Source organism: Canis lupus, chromosome 33, assembly GCF_003254725.2.
Source record: "Canis lupus dingo isolate Sandy chromosome 33, ASM325472v2, whole genome shotgun sequence".
Classification (NCBI taxonomy): Eukaryota; Metazoa; Chordata; class Mammalia; order Carnivora; family Canidae; genus Canis; species Canis lupus.
Genome location: NC_064275.1, coordinates 7,562,437 through 7,579,823, shown reverse-complemented (window position 1 = coordinate 7,579,823; position 17,387 = coordinate 7,562,437). Strand labels below are relative to the sequence as shown.

General features: G+C 37.9%; 1 protein-coding gene across 41 annotated transcripts in view; it reads left to right on the top strand.

The window, feature by feature from the left end:
- LOC112640164 (ABI family member 3 binding protein) overlaps window positions 1-17,387 on the top strand; it is a 234,307-nt gene that overhangs the window by 87,052 nt on the left and 129,868 nt on the right. For all 41 annotated transcript variants that reach the window (XM_035709991.2, XM_035709990.2, XM_035709972.2 and 38 more), the window contains exons 5-6: window positions 11,338-11,519; window positions 12,099-12,154. In XM_035709991.2, coding sequence (XP_035565884.1) covers window positions 11,338-11,519; window positions 12,099-12,154 — 238 coding nt within the window. The remainder of the gene's footprint in view (window positions 1-11,337; window positions 11,520-12,098; window positions 12,155-17,387) is intronic.

Genomic DNA, 17,387 nt, shown 5'->3' with positions numbered 1-17,387 from the left:
ATATATATTAGATTTTCCTTCACATGTTCATAGTTCTGAAGGAAGAAATTATTGGAAAAAGCCATGTGGATGATAGTGCCAAAACCAATTTTTTTGAAAAATAAGCTTGAGATGTTTCAAAGAATCTGAAGTGTTCCTTTATCACCCACCACTAAGTCCATAACTTATTTTGTTTGGAAAATGGACTCTTGAAAGAACCTGCTTTCTTGTGATAATTCCAGCTTTTACTGGATTGGTCCAGGGTGCCAGTGCTGAGAAAATTAACATTTATGGATTGCTTTCTTATTCCTTTTCATTTTCTTTCTTTAGTCTCTAATTTAAAAAGACAGAAGGGGGAAAGAAAGTAAGAAAGGAAATTTGGTGCTCTTGTAGCAAAATGGAGCTGATTTTAATAGTTCCTTAACTTACTTGATAAATTCATGAAATTCAGTGACCTGCAAATTCATAGAGCAAGCTTTATATAAGATTTCTTCCCTGTCCTCAAATTTTTCCTTCAATTTCACTTGGACTTATCCCTCCATGAAAGCATTTATCTGATGCTGGCTCTAATTGTAGATACTGTCATAGTTTGATAACACCAGGAAATAATAGGGAGAAGGAGAGGAACAGATGATCTGGTGAAACTAGGGTATTAACCAAGGCAATTGATCAGAAGCCCCAAGCTACTCAGACCACGGGTGCTACTCTCACCCTTTTGCTCACACACCCTGGCTTTGCTCCCCCCATCAAATAGATGGTCTATCACAGGCAGAATCAATACTTAGAAAAAAGTTTTTTAAAAGACTCCATAATAGCATATCAAGATGCTTGTAAACTTTCAAACTTGAATGAGTGGCACAAGCAAGGTATCCTTGACAGAAATAAGGGACTCCTAGGACATGACTAAAAGGGAAGAATTCAATGGTAATGCGTGGAAAAAACAAACAAACAAAAAAACAGTTGGAGTACTTGTAGATTTCATTTACACGTGCTTCCTTTCTTCCTACTTAGTTGTGTTAATAAAGAGCTGGCATTTAAAATCTTGGTAGAATCTGAGAAAGTAGTAGTCCTTGTTTGTAACATGCACAGTAGTTCTAGAGCTTCTAAACACCCAAATAAATCCACCAGGATTCTAAGTCAATGTAACAAGAAGCAGACTTGGAGAAATCTACCCCTACATGATGGTGGGTTGAGTGTTGTGTGTTTGTGTGCATGTGTGTGTGTGTGTGCTTTTTTATTTTGTTTTTAGAATTTCAACAAAGGCAGTTAGAATAACAAATATTAGCTACAGGGAATGCTTACTTCTCAAAAACTGGAAGATTAATATCGGGAGTTTTTCTTTCATGACTACCTTCTTAAAAAAAATCCTTAGAATCTTGGGGCACCTGGGTGGCTCAGTGGTTGAGCATCTGCCTTCAGCTCAGGGTGTGATCCTGGAGTCCCCGGATCAAGTCCTGCGTGGGGCTCCCTGCATGGAGCCTGCTTCTCCCTCTGCCTAGGTCTCTGCCTCTCTGTGTGTCTCTCATGAATAAATAAATAAAATCTTAAAAAAAAAATCCTTGGAATCTGAATGCCCTTGGCTTGCTACAGGAACACCTGTAGCAATGATAGTCATTGTAATCTATCAAATTCTGATACTGGCACCCTGTGTAAAGTCTCTGATTCTTAAAAAAAAAAAAAGAATCACTTCTCATTGATTCATGTAGCCCCATTTATCCTATGCAAAGCAAATAATTTACTGGAAATTTTTTTTCTTTATGGAAAATTTTTTTCTTTATACTCTGAAATTGGACTTTCTGTATCCAAGTTCTGTGTAGTAAGTTTCCAGGGAGAAAACCTCAATGTTTCATCTTGTTTTAAGTTTGGAAGTATTAATGGAATATCACTTTATCCTTCATGACATGTGGCTCTATTCTTATTGCACAGAGTCCATATGGGTGTCCATGTTTTTAAATCCTTTTCTGATTTCACATTGGAAGATAGATGTGCATAATTTATAGTTTTTATTCTTAATAGGCTCTGAATGGAAGGATGTACACATTTGTCCTCAATATAGCCAAGATCCAAAGAGAGCTTTCCAAATTGGCCCAAATGAAGAATAAAACATGTTTTTAACCAAAATTTATTTCCTCATTAATAGCTTATTTTTTCCTTCCCATGTTTCCAGCTTGTTAAAGTGTTCAAGATTGCCTTAGTTCTCACTCCTTAGCCAACTTATTAAAGCTTTGATTTGTTTAGAAATCCTTTTCACATTTCCTAACTTTTTCATATTATATTTATTTACTGTTAATATAGAGTGAGGCCCCTCCTTTCTGGCCAATCCAGAGCAGACCCTCATCTTTCATTTTGCTCCCTCCAAGTTTTTAAGAAGCAAGTATTTTTGATGTCTGTGCATTTTCACTTGATCGAGCCCATTACCTTGTTACCCATTTGTCTTTCCAAGTAAATTTTAAGCTCTATAAGGAGAGGGACCATGTGTATCTTAACCAGCTTAATCTTCCCAGTCCCTGAGTCAGTGTCTGGCACATAGTAGTCCTTCGGTAAATCTTGATGCTGAATGAATAAAGAGTAAAATGCCAGCATCTTCTCTTTGATGTCTCACCATTGCTTCAAACTTAACACAAAGTCAAACTCCTACTTTTTCTCTTGATATATCTGCTCCATTTCTCAGTACTTTCTGAAGTTCACTCTAACTTAAAGCTTGATTCATTTATTTTTTTCCTCTCCTCCAGCTAATGAGGCCCCAGGTTTTATTGGTTCTGCCTTTGGGAAGTACTCACATCAGCGTCTTCTATTTCCCCACGTCCATGCCAATAATTCTAATTCAGACACTTGTCACCTTACCCTGGTTCCTGGGAATCGCATCCAGGCTACTTTATCTGGCTTCTTACCTACTCCAATTCATCCTGACTTCTGCAATTTGTAGGAAATTTTAGATTATCCATCATCAGCTCACTTTCTTCACTCCAGGTTTATCTTTCTTCTCTTGTTTCCAAGGAACACATTTCTGACTTCATACAGTGCTCCCCATCTCATCCCTTCCAGGCCCTGTAAGCCTGCACCCTCACATTTGCATCTTTGCTGACACTGGGGCCCTGCCTCCTGCTTGCAAACATGTTGGAGATTTCCCTATCCCAAAACAACATCTTCAATTGATCCTGAAAGCTCTTCCAAGGGATTTTTCAATCTCTTAATTCCACAACTTCTCAAAGTGGTCCTGGTTTCTGTACCCCCCTATACTCTTTATTCCCTTTCAGTGGCTTCCCTTCCCTTTCTATCACTCCACGGAAATATCTCTTTGTGGTTACCAATGATCAATGAATTGCTAAATCCAAAAGAATTTTTGCAGTTCTTAACCCTTTTTAACCTCTCTGTGGAATTGTTGGCCGTCTTCCTTTTTTGATACATAAAAGTATTTTTAAGTAGGCCCCATGCTCACCTTGGAGCCCAATGCGGGGCTCAAATTCACAGCCTTGAGATTAAGACCTGAGCTGAAATTAAGAGTTGGATGCTTAACTGACTGAGCCACCCAGGTGCCCCCTTTTTGACATTTTTACTTAGATTTTCCTCTTAGCCTTTTCTTCTTGTGCCAGTTGTTATCCTACCTCCCCAGAATGGAATAGTTTTAACCTTGGATCTCTCATCTTTGTTTTCCCCTTTAACCCATGGTGCTGTCTTCACTGAGTAGAACAGTGCTTCCCAAATTTTGCATGCAAATACAATGCAGATTGATTGTGTAGGCCTAAGGAAGAGACTGAGATTCTGCATTTCTTTCTTTCTTTCTTTCTTTCTTTCTTTCTTTCTTTCTTTCTTTCTTTCTTTCTTTCTTTCTTTCTTTCTTTCTTTTTTTTAAGATTTCATTTATTTATTCATGATAGACATAGAGGGGCAGAGACACAGGCAGAGGAGAAGCAGGCTCCATGCCCAGAGCCCCATCACTGGACCGATCCAGGGACTCCAGGATCACGCCTGGGGTAAAGGCAGGTGCTGAAACGCTGAGCCACCCAGGGATCCCCAGATTCTGCATTTCTAAAAGATCACAGGAAGTGCTGATGTTGCTGTTGCACTGAGAGCAGTGGGAGTGACAAGGATGTAGATGTCAGGTGATGACATCTGACCTTGACTCACTTCCAAAGTTTCTAAGACTATATTTTTAGTTCACGGAATTCTCTCCATTAGAGGGGCCAAATAATGGTGGTTAGTACCTCAAACTCCAACTAAATTCGTATCTTCTACACTACCCAAAGACTTCCTTTCCATTCCCTTAGTTTCCTTCAAGTTTGGAAATTCAGTTTTGATTTGTATTTATTTTTCTTAGCACCCATATCCCATAATGAATTTAGCCTCATCAATTCTTTTGTGGAAATAACTTTGATCTATTTTCTTCATTTTGCTTCTTCTATGGTTCATTCCTTTGTTCTCTCATATCTGGACTACGGTGCATTAATTGAGATTTTTCCCTCCCACTTCTCTCTAATTCTTCCCCTGCTGGTAAGTCTCGCCTCCATCACTGCTCACCAGCTGGAGAATCTCTACCAGCTCCCCACTCCCTGGTCAAAGAAATCCTAGAATCTCCTATACAATCTATCTCCAAGAATGTATGAGTCGTGTTCCTGCCATGAGTTTTAAATCTAGATTACTTTGTTTTCTTGGACCTACGTAGGATGTCCTGCTTTAAATCACACTCTGAGATGGGATCTGTCCATTTCAACAGTTCAGGCTGCCAAGTGCCATACCCAGCCACCTTCAGGACCCTGTGCTTTTCATCCTGACTTCTTTCGTTCTATCCATTTGTACACCTACCCCCTTTCATTCTATCCATTTGTACACCTACCCCTCACTATACTATACTTAACTCATTTTTGAAGTTTTTACAATGTCCTGCTCATTTTCCATTGTATGTGGATCCTAGCATCATGCTTTATGCTATCATTTGGTCAGGCCATCTAGCTCTTGAACCTCTTCTGCAACATCTCCCATCCAGAGTCCACAGTGAGTATCTCCAGCAATGGTAACCACATAGACATTGAGGGTACAAATTCTGGTCAGACTGACCTAAGTTCAAAATCCTGCTCTATTAGCAGAATGGCCTTAGACAAGTTACTTAAATGCTCTAAGCCTTGATTTTTTTTTTAATCTGTAAAATGGAGTAATAATAATACTATCTAATAGAGTTGTCAGAATTTAATGAGATACATGTAAAATGGTTAAGTGGCACATAGCACTCAATAAATGGTACTGTGTTTGCTATTCTTGTTGGTTTGGGTTTTATTTGCTTTATTTTATAACTACCATTTCAGGCAAGCTATTCCATTTTAGATAGTACTAAAATCACTTATTCCTTTTTGCTGGTTTTTAAGCCAGCTACTAGTAAATGATAAAGAAGGATCTTGGAAATTTTTGACCAGCTTGAAAATTATTTTAAGAGTCCAAAGATAATAAAGACCTAATCTGATCCCTTAAGTACCACATAGAAATAGAGAAGAGACAAGTAAAAGAGGGATCATGCAGGGAAACCTAATTGGGCTTGAGAATGGACTGCACATGAAGGGAGAGGGCACCTGAAGTCAACAGGAATAGGTGCAGATTTGGAGAAGAATATGAGTAGATTTTAAGGTAGTTGGGAAATTCATGGAGGATTAAATGATTAGATTTGATCAAAAGATTTTATTAACAAATCCGATACCAGATTACAAGGATTACAAGGGTTTAGGCGTCATGAGTGGTGAGAAAGTGGGATAAAGTAGATTACTTTGAACAAATTTTTGTGTTGGCAGCATGTGGGTGGCTCAGGCGGTTAAGTGTCTGCCTTCCACTCAGAGCATGATCCCAGGGTCCTGAGTTCAAGCTCCCTGTTGGGCTTCCTGCTCAGCCAAAAGTCTGCTTGTCCCTCTCCCTCTGCCCCTCCTCCTGCTTGTGTGTTTGCATGTGTGCATGTGCTCTCTCTCAAATAAATAGAACCTTTTAGAAGAATGTTTGTGTTAAAAGATAGCAGGGATAAAAGGGAATATTCATTTTATCTTTGTTAGAATGAAAAATATTTAAACAGTTTTTCAGCTCAGTAAGTGAGTGAATGGAATAAGGAAAGGGTATAACATTACCTAGATGCTTATGTGTTAGCTGAAGAGTGAACCCTAGAGTCAGAAGGGGGACAGGAGGGAATGATTGGGAAAGACACTTTGAGAAGAATGGAGTGAGGACCGAATTTATACCAGTAGCACAGTCTCCACAAGGCAAGAAACAAGGGAGTATCAAGGAAGTGTCCTTTGATGGGAAGAGAGCAAAAAATGTGCAGAATAGATGTTTACGAAATATAATAGTTGTTAATTACAAGGAAACAAAAATATTGCTGGAAAAACAGCGCAAATGATGGCCAACCACATGCCTCAAGTCAGGCTCGTTTGTGAAAGGACTAAATGTATCTTGACTAAATTTATCTTGTCAAAAATTACCAATTTCTCCTCTTGATAATTCACTGCCAGTTATTCCATAAATTTCATTTATGGGATTTCTACCATTGTGTTCTGCCTCTGTGTTTTATTGGAATAAAATGTCTAATTTGCAGCTACAGTCATCTTTTGGTTTAGAAAGGACCTCCAAGATTGTCTAGTCCTCCCCCATTCTCTTTTGAGGGAGAGAAGTGATGAATAAGTGGGCAAACACTCCCCTGAAATCAGGCTATTAGTTTGCAGCTGACAAATATCCAAGCCAAGCCACTACCTGCCCACTCCATTACATTTTGAGGGTTTTCTAAAGCTACAATAACCATTATTGTCAATATTCATACTATTAGGGAGATGCAAGCAGAGATAATGTTATTTGAACCAAACACTACCCTCAACAGTTTCTTACCCCATAGGACACAAGATGTTCTTGTTCTTAAGGTCCAAGTTGCTAGAGGCAGGGCTTCCAGAGGTCTGATCTGATGACCTTCACTGACTGCTAGCTATATTTTTAATAGACTTGTTGCATTTGTGTTCAAATTTTTTTTGACTTACTGTTCCTTTTATTCCCTGAGTCTGTAGGAAAGCTAGAGGTACAGTTAGAGAGCTTTGAGGGTCATGATTAACAAGCTTTTACTGAGCCCCACTGTTTGCCTGGTACCGTCATAGCTGAGCTAAAAGAAATAAAGTACATAACCTATATTCTTACTCTCTAGCATGCAACCTTGATGCATGATGATGCAAGATAAGGAGCAAAATTAGAGAACAATATAAGACTATGTACAGCAAAGTACTAAGTTGAATATAATCATACTTTCCATTAATAATTACAAACTACAAGAAGTCGGGGCAGGGTGGGGGGTGGAGAGGTTGGCTTCCATGTAATGAAATATGCCAAAATTAATTGAAGATGGAATACACAGTATTTCAAGTGGTGCTATGGGGAATTTCATGGTGATATTTTCCCAAAAGATTTTTGAGCTCAAACTTTGCCATATTTTAATTTATTTTTACATTTTTTAAATTTAAATTCAATTTGCCTACATATAGTTTAACACTCAGTGCTCATCCCATCTAGGGCCCTCCTCAGTGCCTGTCACCCATCCCCCGCCTCCCACCTCCCCTTCTGCAACCCTTTGTTTCCCAGGGTTAGGAGTCTCTCATGGTTTGTCTCTCTAATTTTTCCCCGCTCAGTCAGTTCCCTTCCTTTCCCTTATAACCCCTTTCACTATTTCTTATATTCCATGTATGAGTGAAACCATATGATGATTGTCCTTAATCATCCACAGAGAAGGGTACAATCAACCTTTGATCCTGAATATCCTCAGACAATAATGGGAAGTTTATGACTCTATGTTATGGTAAATATACAATGAAATAATAAACCTTAAGTAATGTTAAAAGGAATTGGGATTGTCCTCTTCCTTTCTGAGTGATTTTCCCTGTTTTTTTTTTGTTTTGTTTTGTTTTGTTTTTTTAAATCTCCTTTTGCCACTCAAGTAGTTTTACTAGAAAGAAAGCCCAGGGCAGTACTAAGGGAGTCAGAAAACAGTCATTTGCCTGGCTTGGTCACTGATTGTCAGAACTTAAACATTATCATCTCTTTTTTTCTTCTATAATTCTTCAGAGTTTATTGTATGAATAAACTGAAACACACCTTAAAATCTTAAGCCCTCTGTAGATGTTCTGTGTAGACGTTTATCGTATTTTCCTTCAGTTTGCATGGATTCTATAGGAATGTTGCGTTTGGTAAGTGAAATGTTGTGTGATGACATGCTGAAAAGATCATTGTAATCTTGATTGCTTAGATCAGTGTTTCTAGGTGATGGAATTACTGGCCATTTAGAGTAATTATATTCTAATTTTAGAATGACCCCATGAGCACCCAAGTGTCCGTTCTATTCATTCCACAAATATTTATGGAGTACTTTCTGTGTGCTAGATTTGTACAGCACAATTTATTATCATGAGGCCTCGATCTAGCTTTAAAATCAAGGAAATGTGATTTATTACTTTACAACTAAATAGTCTTGTTGACTCTTAACACTTAGAACTTGCCTATATTATATAATTATCAAGCCACTGTTGACAAGGATAACATCCCTGAAGCAGAAACATCGGCTTGCCTGTACATTTATTTTTCCTGATAAACTTGGTATCAGAGAGGGTATTTAGAATGCTTTGTGATCAATATAAAGAAAATTTGCAGGATGGATTTTTTTTTTTTAACATGTAAGTTTGTAGAACGTTTTTTTTTTTTTTTTTTTTTTTAATTTTTTATTTATTTATGATAGTCACAGAGAGAGAGAGAGCGCGCGGCAGAGACACAGGCAGAGGGAGAAGCAGGCTCCATGCACCGGGAGCCTGATGTGGGATTCGATCCCAGGTCTCCAGGATCGCGCCCTGGGCCAAAGGCAGGCACCAAACCACTGCGCCACCCAGGGATCCCTAATTTTTATTTATTTATGATAGTCACACAGAGAGAGCGAGAGAGGCAGAGACACAGGCAGAGGGAGAAGCAGGCTCCATGCACCGGGAGCCCGACGTGGGATTCGATCCCGGGTCTCCAGGATCGCGCCCTGGGCCAAAGGCAGGCGCCAAACCGCTGCGCCACCCAGGGATCCCTGTAGAACGTTTTTTATACCATTTCATTCCTAGGAAGATGATGTAAAATCGAGCTTATTGGTAACCATGGAATCTGGCCTTTGATCATTGTGTTAGCAGCACTCCTTACTGACACCCTCCCCCAACCACTATGAGATCACATGAGCAATGGAAGAATTGAGAAATGTATCCAAAGTAGAGCTGCTGCATAATCCTGGCAGCCCATCTGGTCTGATTGTAGCTTCTCTGCACTTCTCTGGCATCTTGTAGTATCCAAGGCAGGGAAAAAACAATAAAAATTCCCATGCAGCATACTTGTCAGTAAATGTTTCATAAATTTCTATTGATGTTTCAACCCACAGGACACAGAGGATTAGTATTCTATAATGTTTGTGCCCAGTAGCAGTTAGTATTTTTGGCTGAACAGCCTCCTTCACTCATTCTGTCTTTTGCTCCTTTGAAATTGGGGACTGGAGCCCTGACAGTAGTTTTACTAGAAAGCAGCAAGCTAATGAATGACTTCAAACATTTCAGTAGCTTGTAACTAGTAGGAAAGTGGGCTGAATATACAAATATGTTCAAAATACGACTGTACAGAAAAGCACACAAATTCATCCCCCTTCTCTGTACACCCCCTGCGGACTTCGCCGGCGTGGAACGTGTGCATTTGCACAGGGTCCCCTCCTGAGAAGGGCCCATGCTTGGTTTAGTGCTCTATTGTCTTTGTCTTGAAATTCTTCATCATTTTTGAACAAGGGGTCCCATGTTTTCATCTCGGAATGAGCCTCACAAATTATGAGGCCAGTCCTGACCCCCTTGTTTCCAGAGCTTCTGGGTAATTGTTTTTGTGTATCAACAACTTGTGTCTGACACTGAGAGGCGGCACGTCCATGTAATTTAGCACAAGTATATGTGTGACTCTGTAAGGCTTTAAATAAAAGCCACTAGCCTGAAGCTTAGCCCATTAAAATATGTGAGGGTGGGGAATGGGGATGAGGTACTAAATATTTGAGAGAAAATTTAAAATAGAAGAACCTAAAATAGTACAGTGAACATCTTTCCAACATCATACTGACCAGGTATTTCATTTACTGTTTATTTACAAATAAAAAGCAGGTAAGATTTACCTGTTGGCCTCACCTCTAATCTCCTCTTCCTGAACTAAAGCACTAACATAAATTAACATTGGAGTCTATGTTGTCCCTTCACACTGCCAGGAATAATATATGGTAATGCATTTTTTTCTGTGAGCATTTCATTTATGTAAATCATATGAGACTGTATTATCATCTTGAAATTTGCTATTTTCATTCAATGTTTTGTTTGTAGAATTGTTCATATTGGTGCACATAGCTCTAGCTCATTCATTCTTATTACTATATACAGTACTAACGAAACCCCTCATCCTGTCTGCTGCCCCACTTTGTGAGACTATTTAGAGCAGAGTCAAGGGGAATCTTTGTCTTCTGGTTCTGCCACTGGTTTAAAGTCACTTAGTGGGTGACAATGGGCAAATTGAGCCATCTTTCTGCATCTCTATTTTCACATTGGTAAAATGGGATTAGTAACTTCTACTTAAGATGATTTTATGACAATTGAATGAAGTGATATACATAAAACCTCGCATGTGATAAAAGTGCCAAAAAACAGTGGTGAGGATTATCATTGCTTTACCAAAAATAGAGCTGAATGTTGCAAAGCCCTAAGCATAAACGTAACTGTGATCTTAAATTTGCATTGTTTCACTTTTTTCATTGTACCCTTACCTTGGCTGTGGTCTTGATTCTATTATAATGATAGGAAAATTTTACCCTTAAAATGCAGTCCTCGGTGCATCTTAGAGCTTCAGGTTTCTCTTGTACACAATTGAATGATACTTCCTTAGTGGACATTCTGTGGCAAAAATCCATACAGTTCCAGGCTTCAACCCATCCAGCTGTGAAACTACGATACCACGCACTTAAAATTATATCTTTGCTCTGCTCTATGCATAATTGGAGAAAAATGACCCATCTAGCACTTTCCAACTTGCATTTTGCAAAGCAGCAAATGATAGAACTGAGAGGTCTGAGTTCTATCAGACTGTAACTGCACCGCTGCGTGGTTTCCAACTTGGAATTCGAAATTAAAAACTTATGTGCTCGCTAAGCTATTTTTTTTCATGTTTTCTGTAATTCCTAAAAAATAAAAACAGAAGCCAGCGTGAAATATAGTCTGAAGTAGATGAGAGTCTGTGATATTTTAAAAACCTTGAAATAGCATTCTGAACCTCCCTGTGAATTTAAAGCATCGTACTCTGGTTATTCAACAGATATTATACAATTCGCTATAGAGAAAAAGATAAGGAAAAGAAATGGGTCTTTCAAATCTGTCCAGCCACTGAAACAATTGTGGAAAATCTAAAACCCAACACAGTTTATGAGTTCGGAGTGAAGGACAATGGAGAAGGTGGGATTTGGAGTAAGATTTTCAATCACAAGACTGTTGTTGGCAGTAAGTACCCCAGCGGCTTTGGTGAGCTTTCTGTAATTCTTACCTCCTTCTGCAAAGTACCAAATGTTTAATCTTTTTATTCTTAAGTATGAGATGAGTTAACTCTCACCCTCTGGCATTTAAAAAAAAAACATACAAATGTGAACAGAAGTTGAGTATTGGTATTTCAGAATCTTGTATATTAATGAGTGGGTTTTTTAAACGATAAGCTGATGTTTGAGGCCTCTGTTGATAACAGTGGATAACAGTTCTTTGGCCATTGCAGTGTTGTAAATCAGCCTCAGATTGATTTCACTCAGGGCATCAACTGAAGGAAAACAGCAGTAATGGGTACAGGTGTTTGGAGTTGAAAGCCAGGCCAGGAGAAGAGAATGTTAAGATGTTAGGGGGCCCTGGGCTTTCTTCCTGTGATCCCTTCATTGGAATCAGTGGTTGAAATGATAGTAAACAAGTAACATGATTAACATGCCTGAGTTAGAGCAGGAGGTAGAGTTCTTCATAATGAAGATGAAGAATTAATTTAGGAAGACCAAAGAATGAAAATAATGTTATTTCCCCTCCCCCCCCTGTTTTTGTCAGGTAAAAACAAAGTAAACGGGAAGATCCAAAGCACCTATGACCAAATCCACACAGTGGTAGGTACCAGGTTATTCTCAGAGAACTTTTTGGTTTTTTTAAGAGATTGTGTCTGCATTGTGTTTTTGTTGTTTTGTTTTTATAAGGAAATCAGTCTAGTAGGATTAACTGGTTACAGGACTTCGTGTAAAGTACTTAATGCTTTAGGTTTTTGTTTCTTTTTCAGAAAACAGAGGTGGAAGTAGGAGACCAGATTATCTAACAGGTTTAAAGCTCTAAAATACTGATATTCAACATAGTTACTCTACGATTTCCATATTCTAGGTATTTTAAGGTTATGCTTGTTATCTTCTGTGCAGTGGATTGTTTTTTAAAATAACACATTTCCACAGTGAATTTGCACATGCTCTGTTTACACTGGTATTATTCACTTTTATCCTCACTCTTCTTACCTCTATTTTCTCACTTTCTACTTGAAAAGCCAACCTTTTCAAAACCATGAAGCAACTGGCTGGGCTTTCTACTGTGCCTGGCCCCCACCCAGACCCCCCGCTTCTGTCTCACTACAGAAACTCAGTCTCTCGCTCTCTTTCCCTCTGCTTTTCAAAATCTCTCCTCAGGAAGCACCGCACCATTTACGCAATTACCTGTTAAAATGCAAGCCCTTGTTATAACCCTCACAGAGATGTCTGCTTTTAAGTCATATGCCCACTTATGAAGTGAAGGCAGTTATGTCCTGAACAGGTGGAGGAAGCACTGACATTTGGAAAACTTCCTAATGTAGATGATCAAATGTCTTGCTAGAAAGGCTGGGCCACTTTACAATCTTGCCATCAAAGTATCCGAGTTACCTTGCTTTAGTGCCCTGATGATCAACAATTCTCTATTTCCATCAGAGTTTTCAGCTAATATAATAGCGTGAAATGGGTTTTTAAATTTGTTTCTCTGATTTCTAAAATAGTACTTTCTTCACTGGGTTATCAGCCAGTTGTATTTTCCATTTAATGACCTGGAGTTTTAGTGCCTAGTTTATTGGGAGTCTCTTGGGTTTTTTGAATAGTTTAAAGACTATAGATTAAAGAACATCAACTCTGTGATATCATCTAGGAACATTATTCTCACATTTGTTACCAATTTTCTTCATGGGAATTTTTTGAAAAAGGCAAGCCTTAAAATGTGTTTAATCAAATTGTCTTTTCCATTGTCATATTTTCAATTGCATTATATTTTAGAAAGCCCTTCCCTATCCAGAGAGCAGACAAATATTTCCCTATTTTGCTTTTAGTTTTACAAGTGGTTTGATTTTTGTGATAATTAAACTCTATATGAGTTTTACTTTGCTATATTGCAGGTAGTAAGTTTATATATTGATTAGGTTACGTGAGTGGGGTTTTTGGTTTTATTTGTTCCTTTGCAAACAATCTTTTGGCCTTGTACTAAGTATTGAGTTGCGCCATTCCTTATTAAGGTCTCTCTGGCTTTTTCTCTCTTCGATCACAGAGAATAGAGTTGCTCTTTGTTCCTCTTCTAGAACAATCCTCACTCATGTTATGAACGGTTACCTAGGAGGCATATCTTATCTCCCACCCTCTTGGCTGTCTTACTTTGTCTTACATGTGACTTAATGATGTCATTTCTTTCATTCCTTTTTCCAGCAATCGTATCCCAGTAACATCTTGTGGCAAAATATTTCATCTAGTGAGAGTTACTCAGCAAAATTGAGAAGGATGATTGATGTTTACTCCGAAGGAGTTTAATTTCTTTTTCATATCATAAATAGCCATGATGAGAAGGTTCAGGAAGAAACTTCCTGCATCTATGACCCCAAGCCAGACATTTTATCACTTCGAGCTGTGAGGCAGAGTACCCCCAACTCCAGCCAGCTGTGATGAGCTGCGGTTTGAAACTCTTGGTTATTTCCAAAGGAAAACCCAGATTAATTGAACGGCTATTTTAAGATTTCTCCATGAGACTTTCTCCATTGTCACCTTCTGGAAAGCCATCTGTGCTCTTGGGTAGCTCTGGAACACAGAAAAGTTGAAAATGAATCATTTGGGATAGCCTCTGACCATCTTACGTGGCCACTTAGAATTGATCCTGAAAATCGATTTGATATTTTAGAGGTATATTTTATCCAAATAAAGTCAGTATCAATCCGAATATTCGGACATCTCAGAGACTGCTTTCAGAGAGCAATATTTTAAAAGATAGGAAATAAATTTAGAGTTTTAAGCAAAAGATGCATTGAAAAATGTTTTCATTCACCTATATATGTTTACACCTAAAACTTAAAGGCAGCAAAAACTCAGCATCTTCTAAACAGAGATATTTGAAAAGAGAAAAACAATTTGAACTTTCCCCGTTAAAAAAAAAAAAAATATGTATGTTAAAAATTTGGATGTTAAATAAGCACCTTCCTTAAGCATTCTGGTTACATTATATATGTAATTCATATATCTAAGCATGTGCCCTGCAGGCAAGCCCTGGTGCACTTGTGCCAGGGACATGTATCAGAGGTAGGTCTCTTCCGGTTATTTGGTGCCTTTGTTCTACCACTTGTTAAATACTTTGAGATATCACCTCTACCTACCTATGCCTCCAAAAAGATGAGAGAAAAGGTACATAAACAAAACCAATTCTTTCTATATAAATTATATTACTTGAGATCTATGATATTGTGAAAGAAAAAACAAAATTTATCCTTTTCTTATTTTGTTCTTGTTGAGAATCTAGAAACACTTTTTATGGAGATGAAACCTCACTTTTACTACCAGGTGTTATTATATATTATACACACACACACAACATTACTCAATAATGAACAATGGCTGAAAGGACCGAATTTTAATACATTATGTCTGTATTTAAAAATAAAAAACTTAATCATCTTACTACTTTACTAGCAAACAATCAATTTTTGAAGTACACATTTAATATTTTAAAATATGTTTAGTTATTTAATCCAAATCTCCTTAGAGAAAGTGTTCCGCTAATATATGACCTCTGTTTTCACCCTTCCATTTTTTTTTCCCCATCAGAGATCCACCCATCTTTTTAAAAAGCATGTCTGTTATTGGTGAAAAAAGAAGTGGTGCCAATTTTTAAAGTGTAACAGCTATCAGATGAGTGAGTTGAGTAAGGAGCAATACCATGGGGTTCCCACCCATACCTCAAGATTGTGTACAATGAATATATCAGATATCCCTCTGTTGTTAGTAATGGTTGTCTTAAGCAGAAACTTAAAAAAATGTATATCTAGACCAATAATATTATCAAAAGTATATGTCTGATTCCTCTCTAAATGACCAGAAATATGAAGACTTTTGCAAGCAGGACATTAGATTAAATCAATATGTTTTGTAACTTTCATTAGAACATCCTAAAAATGAATTAAAACCGCAATGTAACAGGCCTAAGTTCTTCTCATGTGGTTTGGCTCTTAAACTATTGAAGTTTGATTTTGAGCAACCCTTGCCACTGCCCAAAAGGACAGCTTTTTTTTTTTTTTTTTTTTTTTAAATCTCAGGGCCTGAAAATAAAGTTGAATTTATAGTGAATATTCTGATACCACAAAAATATCAAATAGACAAACCTACAAAAAAGAGCCTGCAAAGGACAGCATTAGCACTACGTGTATTAAAGCTAATTTTCAAAATAATATCAGGAGGAAGTTAGTACAATGCAGAATGAATAGAAAGTCCCTCATCCTATATGATTACTACTGCCATGGATATTTCTGGATAAGCATAGGCTTTTCTTAACCAGGACTAAAATCAGCCCTAATTGGTCATCAGTTCATTGTTGTTTACAACAGCAGCTGCCTCTTCCCATATCTCCCCAAAGAATCTACCCACTGAGACTCAGCCACAACATTAAAATACCACACTTCTTATAGGGCAGGAGGGAAATATGTTTACTTTCTGGTAGTAAACACAAAGAAAACAGTTACTAAATGAAGGGAGGATGAAGGCTGTAGAAGGAAGCAGTGATGAAGGCTTGCAACAGGAATGGGAGTCCACAAACGATCGACAGAAGAGAGAGCCAGCAAGAGCCAAAAGACAGCCAAAGCTGGGACAGCAAGGAAGGGTTACTGGTACCTTTTTTAAAAATACTGTACATAGAACAGTTCAATTAAAATTGAGTTGTAATGGGTTAAATGCTATTAACTTGGAAATTTGATAGTATTTCATTTCTCAATGAATCCCCATAACAGACACTTCCCTACATTTGTATAATAAGACACCAGGGAAAGGATTCACAGTGTCAACTTCTTCCTGGGAATTTAGAGCCTTCAGCATAAACATTTTAGGTAAGAGTATTTTTCCTGATGATCCTAAAAACCCTATTTACAAAGAGGCAGCTACTTGCTCATAAAGCCAATCTTGATGCATCTTTGGATTGCAGATTAAGCAAGAGAGTAATTATAGGTCTTAGAAAGAATTGGATTCTGCAGCTAAATTATTTCCTTGTTTTTGGCAGCACATACTGTACATATAGTCTTGTCATCATCTTAATAGAACATTGGTAGATAATCAAGAGCTCAAAGAGAAGCTTCGTGCTGTTCATGTGGAGAATGGAATATTTTCCATTTGTCCCTGTCAGAAGTTGTTTAAAACAAATGATCAGAGCAAAGGAACTAAAACTTGAAATAATGAAATTCCAAAGCAACTAACACAGCAACACTTAGGTGTTTCTACTAAATTGTAATGTGTATGAAGAGCTCCACATTCTGCAAAATGTGCACTAAATGGCAGGACTCCTAGAGATAGAGAACAAGCCATTCAAAAAATCTTTGGAACTGTAGCAACAGCTCTAACCAAAATGGTTATTAGTACCTGGAAAGACAATGTGGCTCCTCCAGTAAGTAGCTGCCATGTGGCTGGAGGTTGGCAAAGCTGGCATTTAAAATTCTCAAACGATAAAGACTGTGTGTTGGCAACCCTTTCACTAAAGCAGGATAGGTGGAAGTAGTGTAGACATGTGAGGCAGAGCCTTTCTGGAAAATGGTCCTGCAAGTGCTCCTATTTAATTTTCTTATGATAAAGCTGAAAGAAATCCTGCTGACAGGGTGACATCAAAGCTAAGAATTTTTTTCTCTCCCACTGAAAGTTATACTTCTATTTCTACTATTCCCTTCCCATTTCCTGAGAAAAATTGTATATAAATCACACTTCGGTCATTCTCTTGTTTATCAATAGTACGTAAGCTACACAGTACAGGAGCTACATATATAGTAACTGAACAGACTGTTGATAAAAAATAAGTTTTCTTAATTAAAATGTAATTCACAGT